Source organism: Hippocampus guttulatus, chromosome 4, assembly GCF_054856545.1.
Source record: "Hippocampus guttulatus isolate MCC_2025c chromosome 4, RoL_Hgut_1.0, whole genome shotgun sequence".
NCBI classification, from domain to species: domain Eukaryota; kingdom Metazoa; phylum Chordata; class Actinopteri; order Syngnathiformes; family Syngnathidae; genus Hippocampus; species Hippocampus guttulatus.
The window spans coordinates 23,076,930-23,086,728 of NC_141264.1; the positions used below are offsets into that span (position 1 = coordinate 23,076,930).

Here is a 9,799-nt window from a genome sequence, read left to right on the forward strand (position 1 = left end):
GCTTAATAATATAGGCCAGTATATCTCGACCCCGGTTTCTTGCTCCCCTAAGTTTCCCCTGACGTAAAATTGGTCTCCAAAAATAAACAGACACGCTAATAGTTAGCTTCCGGCTTATGGGCGTCGGAAACTGTCGTTTTAATGTTCTGATTTTTAAACTGCCCTCAGTTTCCACCCAAAATGAACATACATGCAACGTCGGTCTACCTTGGTGCTGTGCTTTAGCACTTTGCTGTGACGGCCCATTTTCTTGCAGCCGGCACCCTCTTCTTGAATAAAAGTTGCCTCTCGACAAATGTCCGCCTGGCACGAAATTATTTGCTACGCAGGACTCGTTTCAACTGACGCCTTCAGTGGCGGCGCTTTCAGTAGTTACGACGCAAAGTTAACTGTAGCGCGATGGAAGGGAGACGGGGAACGATGATAACGTTCCGCTCTTGATGATTCCTGATCGTCATCGCCGCGTACCTCACGGTGAATGACAACTGACCTTAAAGCTCCTTCTGCTTCCCCCCCCCCCAGAAAGAAACAAAGGCGATGTGTTCACTGCTTTCGCAGCACGGCGGGTGTGCAGTCGCACAGGTGGACGCGCACAGCGAATGACTGCGAGGTTTCTCAAACACAAGCCGTGACTAATGGAGGCCTAAAATGTCAGCGGCCCTGCCTGCACAGAGGCGGCGTTGAACGATCGACATTTATTGTGTCAGGATTAGCTCCAGGATGACGGTTGCAAGAGTACGGGATTGTACGCCGGCAGGACAGTCTCTTTCTAAACAATCCCTTTTATCGCGTCCAGGACTTGACAGTTTTGTCAAAAAGACTTCTTCATCTGTGGTGGAACTGCTCCAGATCTTTTGACGCCACCGTCCAGGCCTGCCCGGAACGGACCGCCTAATTGCCGTAGTCATCTCGGTTTACGTTCGGGAGGTTATTGGTTGTGGATTTGGAGTGAGGCTGATCCCGATGTGCTTGTACTGTAGCTATGCTATCAGAGAATGGTATTGTTTTTTTTTTTTCCGTGTTCCAAGTGGAAGAAATGAGTGAAACGCAAGTGCCTGTTGAAGGGCAACTGTTGGTCACCTCAATTGGGCTCGTGTCAATTTTTCCAGAAGTCTTCACCGATGGCTTTGACTCAGTGTGTTTAACTTGAAGGAACTTTTACAAACAAACGCGACACGCCAGTCTCCACGGTATGGCTTGCAAAGATCCTAAAAATGGATCATGGACTTTTCAAAGCGCTGGAAATGGTCATTATTCCATCCAGTCTGACTGTTGAAAAATTAATTTAAAACCTACGCCGTTGCGAAATCGGAAATGAGGGTGGGCGTCTCCTTTCTCTACTAATAATGAGTCTTACGAATCCATTCCGCAGTTCTACTTGTACAGCTCGTATCTAAAATGCGATTGTGGAGTAAGACTTTTGCACATTGCTGCGCTGTATTTGTCGACATATCGCGGCGAGCCGCCTTTTCAGCTGCTTGAAAATCATCTCCCAACTGCTTGATTTTCACATCAGGCGAGGTGCGTAAAACCTCTTGTTTTCCAAAGGCGTCAGGCGACACTAACTCATTTCCTCGCACTCTCAACCCAGGACCCCCCGGTGCCCCGGCGGGGGTGCGAGTGATGGAGAAAAGTGACAAGAACGTCACGTTGCGGTGGAGTCGCGGCGCAGACAACCACAGCCCCATCTCCAAATATACCATCCAGTACAGGGACGCCTTCTTTCCGGCCGCGTGGAGGAACGCCACCACATGTGAGAACGCCAAATAAACAGCGCTACCTCCATGCTCATCCCATGGCTTTGTCATAACAAACTGACATGACACCTTGGAGAGAAAAAAAAAATGGTTTCCAAAAATTGATGGTCTTTATTGTTTTAAAGGAAAAGTATTCCAGGGCACTAAAGTAGGCAACGCGGATGCTGTGTGTAATTTGAAGGCAACATTTTCGCTGTCAATGGACTGCTATTGGACATATTTAGCGCCAGACACATGAATCCAGTCATCACTGTATATTTATAATACTGAGGCAGACTTATCTGTGTGGGAATGAGGACTTTGAGCCCTATTTTCGTGCCCAGTATCATTCTTAACTGTGCGCATGGGAGGAGTTTTCTTTTATGGGGTATTTTCTTGGACAGAAGCAGGTATAAGGGGGTGTTTGCGCCGTTGTGGGAGGGAACGCAGTTGACTCGTTTGCCATCCACTGGAAGCGGCTCCCCTCATTATCTTTGAATTCAGCGCAGAGAGAGGTGTAGGGCACACATGACATGTCGTTGCTGGAGATCGGTGCCCGAAAAGTACATTTAAAAAGGAACTACAAAAACATTTCCTCTTGCGGATGATATAATGTGGGCCACCGTGCAGTGGGCACTGGGTGCCTTCTACATCACATCATGCATCTGTGTGTGACAGACGAGATGTCTCACTTCAACATGCTTCCTTGGCACTTTCTGATTTTGACATGGCTTTAACACAAACATGAACAAATGAGTTTCTTGGCAAATAGCAGGGGATTGCTTTCACACAAATAAAAACGGCGAATAGGTGAGCCGATGAATAGCAAGTTGTGAATAGGTGGGATTTCACTGCACATGTTCTGAAGGACCCACTATCATTTTCCAGAGGTTTTAAAAGGTCGATCTTGTCTTTGTAGCTCCACCAGACGTTGAAGGCAACGCCGAGACGGCCACCGTGGTGGACTTGGTGCCCTGGACTGAGTACGAGTTCAGGGTGATGGCCACCAACACGTTGGGCAGGGGTGACCCGAGCGTCCCCTCTCGCAAAGAGAAAACCCTGCCCTCAAGTAAGTTCATGTGAATGACTCGGGGGAGAAAAAAAAAAAGTTCATGGAATGGAAAGATGGTATTTCAGGCCAGCTTTCCATGCTGACTTGCATTTGTTGTTTTTTTTCGTGTCTTGAATAACTGTTTGGTTATGATGAATATCGCAGTAAATACAAGTCGGCCGGAAAGGCCTTTGCGCTGACCTCCTATGCAAGAAGCCCGAGTGACCGCACAAAACTCCACAAATGAGCACTTTGAGGAAAGTGTGTTCTGCATTTCAAGTCCACAATGAAAATCACAGACCCTAAAAAAAAAAAAAAATATATATATATATATATATATATATATATATATATCAGTGATGATAGTGTTGCACTTGGCACGACAACGAGATATTGAGAAGGATGTCGTGGTTACTTAGTTACAGTCTGTGTGGGTTGGAATGCTTTGCATGTCGGCTCAGGGTTTTCACCCTCCTGTCGTAGGTCCTGTGGTGGCGCCTTCAGATGTGGGTGGAGGTGGCGGCGCCAACAGAGAATTGACCATCACGTGGACGGTAGGTTTGGACATCTCCGTTTTGGGGAGTGAGTTCACAAGTTTATGCAGAAAATGGGGATGGGCTTTCTTTTCTTTTTTGAGGCTATTTCCAAGCAGGCCTCAATATGATCGGCTGCTTGCCCAGTGGAGTAAACGAGCTGCCTCTATGAAATTAATTGGGGCCAGTTGTTTGTTTTTTTTTTCTTTTCTTCAGCGAGCAGAAACGGGAGGGATGCGCAGGTACACATGGAGGAGGGGGCAGGAGCAAGAAGAAAGACAACGTGGATGCCTTTTTGCTCTGTTAATTGTGCATTGCCTTAAAAAAAAAATGGCACCACCCTGTACTAGTTAGCCCCAAGGACACCATGAGTAGCCCACGAGTCTGTTCTAAAAATTGCTCAACTGTGACGGGACACTGTGCCTTACTAAGAAGAATTAAAACAGAAGACTAGTTAACATTAATTAACATTAGCTCGCATTTATTTATTCAAACTTAACATTGTACACGTTCCTTAATGTACCAAATATTCTACATTATGTTGAATATATTCCATTCAATGGGCGGGGGGGGGGCAGTTTTTAATGACCCAAATAGTTCAAAAATGGACATTTTAGAGCTGTAATTGTAATCGTGTGATAGCGTAATGGAGTCGAGAAAAAGGATGGATGGATAGTTCCTAACGTAATCCATTAGATTCCTTTTTGTCCTCACTACATGTTGCCAACAGCTTCTTGCCGTTTTTTTGTCTTGACCAGCCTGTCCAGGAGCAGTACTACTACGGGCCGAACTTTGGTTACATCGTGGTCTTTAAACCTCGAGCTGGCGTCGAGTGGACACAGGTGATCGTCTCTGACCCGCAGGCCAAGCGCTACGTGCACAAAGATCCGTCCATCGCTCCTGCGACCGAGTTCATCGTGAAAATCCAAGCGTTCAACAGCGAAGGGGAGGGACCCTACAGTCAGCCGGAAACCATTTATTCCGCGCAAGACGGTGAGCATCCGGCACTCTGATGTCACAGTGAGATCATCGGTCGGAGCGTTTAACTTGTCAGGTTTTCAGCACGAAGTTCAGGGCTTTCCCCCGGCTCAAATTGAGCCAGTCGTGATATCATTCAGACCGTTTTCACACATGTGTCTGTCACGGCCCCCGTTGTCTCAACAAACAACTACCCGGGATTTTCCTGCCCAGCGCAAGTCCAGCACAAATTGCAGTCTCCCATTCCCATGGGAAAAACCCCTTGGAAGACAGTCCGTTAAAGTTGCATAAGGGACTTGCAAGATCTCCACTTGCGGATGAGTAAAAGTTGACCGTTGCGAATTGGGCACTTGGAAACTGCATTCAGCCCCCTATTGTGCATTTGTGTGTGTGACAATAACCTCACAACATCTGCAGTGTGGACTGTGGGTGACTTTCGTTGTATGTCTGAGCGAGGCGAATTCGTCCGGCGACTGACGATTAAAACCACTGGCTCTGCGTTTTGTAGAAAATTGAGGAAAAAAACCCCGTGACTTTTAAGATTAAAATTGCATCTTGTTTCGGTGTGACGCTATCCAACTCCAAAAATGGCGGTTTTGATCGATGCGTTTTGTTTTAGTGCCCACTGATGCTCCTGGAAGCATTGACGGGAAAGCGCTTTCTGCCACCGAAGCTGTTTTATCGTGGTTCCCCATCACGCAGAGCAACATCGACGGATACCAGGTCAGTGTCAATTACACGCATGCACATGACCTGAAAATACACGTGAGGCCCTTTACGGGCCAAGACACTTGACTTTCACTTCTGCACCTCGCTTTGGGGTCTCAGGTGAAGTATTGGAGAAAAAAGGAGGACGGTGAAGGTGGAGCCCACAGAGTGGTGGTGTCCGGGAGGGAAAACCATACCAGAGTGGAGGGAATGAAGCCCGACTCCCTTTACCTCATAGAGATCCGGGGCTATAATTCTGCAGGCTACGGGCCGGCCAGCGAGCTCCTCGAGATCCACACTAAGAAACCACGTACGTTTGCGATGACAAATATCATGTTGTGTACCGTGCATGACTGTCTATTTGCGTTGTCCAAATCAACATATTCAAGGTGTATAACCTTTTTTGTGCTTGATCTCTAATGTCCAAAGATGGCGCCAAAGCTGGAGCCGAGGGATGTCTGATACCACTTTTTTTCAGACCGATACCAATACCAGTATTCATTCATTGAGTACTCACCGATGCCAAGAACAGATACCTCGCATTTCAACATAAAGACCCTCACAGTATAGCGCCAATTATTGCCGAGGGGGACTTAATCAATATCAGACTTTATTTGCCTGAAGTATTGGTGGCTGGTATCGGCAGCCTCCACGAGTACCCACCCATCTACGTTAAACTGATACCTGGTATCAGTACAGTAATCCCTCGTTTATCACGATTAATGGGGACCAAAATAACCCGCGATAAACGAAAATCCGCGAAGTAGCGACCAATTAACATATACAGGTAAAAAAAAAAAGTATGAATATGTTTGAAAAAATCCATGATGCACCGAATCTGCGATAAACGAACCGCAAAATAGCGAGGGATCACTGTACATGCCCATCCTTACTTATGCTAATAGGAAAGTAGTAACTAAGGCTTATACTGTCATAAGGACTTTGCCTCCTGAGTTCACCTCCACCTTCACTACTGTTTTGTTTTGTTTTTTTAAACTTCCTTAGCACCCAGTCAAGCCCCAAGAATCATCAGTAAAAAATTCAAGGGCAAGTCGGTAAACGTCGCCTGGGAGCACGTGGCGACGATGGCCAACGAGGCACCGGTAGATGGTTACAAAGTGAGCGCGCACGTTCATGAAAATTGGCTTGACCTGACTTCCATTTGCCAACTTTGCACGTGCGCTTTGTGTGCAGGTGCTGTACAGGCCCCAGACCCAATCCACAGGCAAGCTGTACATGACCAGTCGGCGGCACATTGAACTCCCCCTCTTTGAAAACGAGACCTACGTGGTGGAGGTCCGAGCGTATTCCGAGGGTGGCGATGGCGCGGTGTCCCAAATCTTCATCACCGGTAACATAACTGGGAAATGTTTTGGCTTCTTAAGTGAGAACATCTGACATCCTCACGGCTTAACTGACCAAACATTTGCACATTAGCTTTGAAAGGGTTCAAAGTTGACGGGGGGGGGGGGGGGGCTATAATTTGTCACTGTGAGAGAGTTCCCAAAGGCCAGAACGGGAATGTCACTCCAGATTTCATAGCCAGCTTCAGAAAGCTGAGATTTGAAATTTGACACGACCTAACCCAACCGACCTGTGTGTGTGTGTGTGTGTCTCAGGAGGAAGTGTCATGGCCGCCCGGCCTCTCAGCACCCTCGGCCTGCTCCTGGTGGCCGTTCTCTGCCTGAACCTCTGAATGTAGCGACATCTTTTGTCTTCATCTCCACGTGAAGGACCCTCTTTTACGGTTGACAACCTACTTTGTAGAAGAACATTTTTGGGAGTCTTTCCACAATCGTCGTTCGGTTCCACTCATTCCAACTCTTCCCCTTTTCCGGAAGATTCTTTTGGGAATAGACGGAAACACACGGAAATGGGCAATCCCGTATTTATCCGCCAAAAGCCTCTTTGGAGGTGTATCAAAGGAGCTCTGTCGACTTTTTGAAATATGCCTTATGTAAATGTCTGCACTTATCTTTCAAAGCACATCGGTCCTTGGACAACTGTTTTGTTTTGTTTTCTTTGATACAAACAAAATAATCCCCGATGCACCCCCTTATACTTTTGAGCTCAACAATAATCTGTGAAGGATAAGTGCACGCGTTTGCGAGTATCTGTACACTGTACATGTCTTTCTTACCTGCGCTTCAGCTCCGTTTCCGCGTTTGTTTTCGTCGCAAAAGTGAAGCAGAGCCCCCGGTTCAAGCGGATACAGTCAAAGCAAAGCGCAACGTCACCGAGACGAGAACTCGACGTCTTCGGGTCAAGGCCGTATTTCCTTATGTAGTGGCCAGAAATGCCGAGAGTACCGGGCTTCTATTTGGCGTAAGGCATTTACTCGGAGGAGGGCTTTAAGTGTACAAATTAACTTTTAGAACAATAATGTGTATATTTCTAATCACATTCAAATAGCGATACTCGGTAAAATAAATGCTATTTATCAGATTAAATATCTATCGTATAATATTTCTCTTTCTTTACCCCCAATTCTGTTTAGCAACATTTGATGGGGAGGTCGTTGTTCAGCTTTATGGCGTTTATTGGGGGCGTGGTGTTTTGGTGTTTTCATTTTTTTTTTTGGAGTGGACGAACAATTCCTGTGAGAGTTAAAGCTACTATTTGAGGAAATGCGGTACTTTAATGAATTCTATGCCGCCCCCTTTTACAGTTACAATTCGGTAAAACTCTTTTTTTGTTCCCAGATGAATGGAAAGGCCATTTTTGATTTTATTTATTTCAATTTGTACTTCCCGTAGGTGTATCGACCATCTACTTTTGTCTTTCAAGTGTACTTAAGAGTTGCAGAAAATCGGCTGCTCTTCGAACGCCGGCAAAGTTTCGGCTGAGATGGACGATAGTAGCCACGGAGGTTTATCAAGCGAGTCCTCAGCCACGAGCAGAGGAGGCTCTCAACATGCTGACACTGCCAAGCAAACTGTTTGCTGTAACGCTACCAAGTGGAGAAGCACAAAAACAGATGCCTTGGATTGCAGAGCGAGCGCGGACATTTTTATCAACACGGGAAAAGTCATCTTCGGTCCTGGCATGTGACTCTTGAGTGACGTGAATTTATGACACACAAGCGCTTCGAATGCTTTGTTTTGGATGAGAGCCACTCGCTTTAGCAGCTAGCAGTTTTAACAACTGGGATGGAGTCGACCGAGCCGATAGCTCGTAAATCTCGTCGTTCGTTCGTGTTTTGCGTTTGGAAGTAAACTGGATTGGCTGATTGCTTGAGACTGAAGCTAATGCAAGACCGCTGACCATAATCTCCATGTTTGTTGGCTCAAACTGTTTTTGCTTTGGCTGTATCATGAAAAAAACCCGGATAGAAATCGGTTGGTGGTTTATTTGTTTGTTTACATGCAAAGTTTCCACCTAGCAGTCCAGTACAGTTGGGTTCCGAACGATTTCTGTCAACCAATCAGTGGACACAAGCACCTCCCCGTGGAGGCAAACGATCACACTGATGCGAAAAGATCTTATTTTGGAACGTCACAAATGCATACCCGAATTGCTGAGCGGAAAAGGGCAGTTTGGCTTTGGCTACATCCTCAGAATCATTTTTTTTTTTTTCCGAACTTGATGGATGACAAGTTTGATTGGATGTTGACCACTGTCGGGTTCCGATCGTGAAAATCAATCAAATAATACTCTGTAGCAATTTCGATTACACTACCGTGTAAAGGTCTGATATTTGGTAACGTATTACAGTCAGAAGGTCAAGAATATGTCCAACGTAAAGCAAACAGTCCTGCCAATTGGAAAAAGTATTATTTTTTGGCTGTCTCTTCAAAAAAGGAAAAAAAAAATGGGTATCGGTGCACTTCTTTTACTCGCTAAATGTAAAACGAAAAAAAAGTGGAAACGGAGCTTTAGCTTTGTGCGCCCACTTAACACTTGTCTTATTCATCCGTGGCTACTTTTTGTTCTCATAACAGGACAACATGCCTAGCTCCTCTTACTACCATGTGTTATGAAAGAGAATGCCGTTTGTCGATTTTTCTACCTTTCGTTTAACTTCCCCTCGATCGAGGATGAAAATGCTGCGTTTGGATTTTGATGGCGGCCATGCTTTCTGTGTCGTGACCGTCCACCGCAAAGTGCTTCTCCCACTTTCCCCACTTCAATGCAGCAGATGAGCGCAAAGGGTTGCCAAATGCATGATTGCCTTGAAAGTTCGCAACATTTTTTTTTTGTTTGTTTTCCGTTCTATGCCGTGGCGCTTACATTCTCACAACGCATGAGAGATGCATTCCATCCAGCGTGGCATCACTTTACGGCAACTGAGCGTGTCCCAACTGAACCTCATCCGTGCTTTAGTCGCCTGTCGTTTGTCATGGCGGGTGTGGGAGTGTTTTTTTTTTTTTTTTTTAGAGAGAACATCTAAAGCTTAGCTACCACATGCGAGGGATCAAGCTGGAACTGATCATTGGCTGACAAGAAACAATAAAAGTGTAGTAAACGAATATGTTTTTTTTTTTAACCGATTGTTTGTTTGTTTTTTCACGAGAGGGGAGTGACTCGAGTGACACGACTTGACTCGAGTTGGACTTAAACTGCCAGTTTTAGGACTTGGCTAAAGCATATTGTTGCAGCTCCGACACAAAAAGATCTGCAGTGTTGTTTTTTAAACGTACACTTTATTAATTCTTTCAAAATTCCAAATGAATACAAACACGCCTCTCTTCGACAACTTGCCTTCTCTTCTGAATTCGGCTCGAGACGTTCAAAGATCACCATAGAACAGGGGTGGGCAAACTTTTTGGCTCGGGGGGCCGCATTGACTTTTA

The 9,799-nt window shown here is 45.8% G+C and overlaps 1 protein-coding gene across 2 annotated transcripts in view; it reads left to right on the forward strand.

The window, feature by feature from the left end:
• cntn1a (contactin 1a) overlaps positions 1–9,475 on the forward strand; it is a 52,413-nt gene extending 42,938 nt beyond the window's left edge. For both annotated transcript variants that reach the window (XM_086108928.1, XM_086108929.1), the window contains exons 16-24: positions 1,592–1,753; positions 2,656–2,805; positions 3,271–3,341; positions 4,079–4,313; positions 4,918–5,021; positions 5,127–5,316; positions 6,012–6,124; positions 6,201–6,357; positions 6,626–9,475. In XM_086108928.1, the coding sequence (XP_085965054.1) occupies positions 1,592–1,753; positions 2,656–2,805; positions 3,271–3,341; positions 4,079–4,313; positions 4,918–5,021; positions 5,127–5,316; positions 6,012–6,124; positions 6,201–6,357; positions 6,626–6,702 (1,259 nt within the window). In that variant the 3' untranslated portion in view covers positions 6,703–9,475. The remainder of the gene's footprint in view (positions 1–1,591; positions 1,754–2,655; positions 2,806–3,270; positions 3,342–4,078; positions 4,314–4,917; positions 5,022–5,126; positions 5,317–6,011; positions 6,125–6,200; positions 6,358–6,625) is intronic.
• Positions 9,476–9,799: the final 324 nt, after the last annotated feature.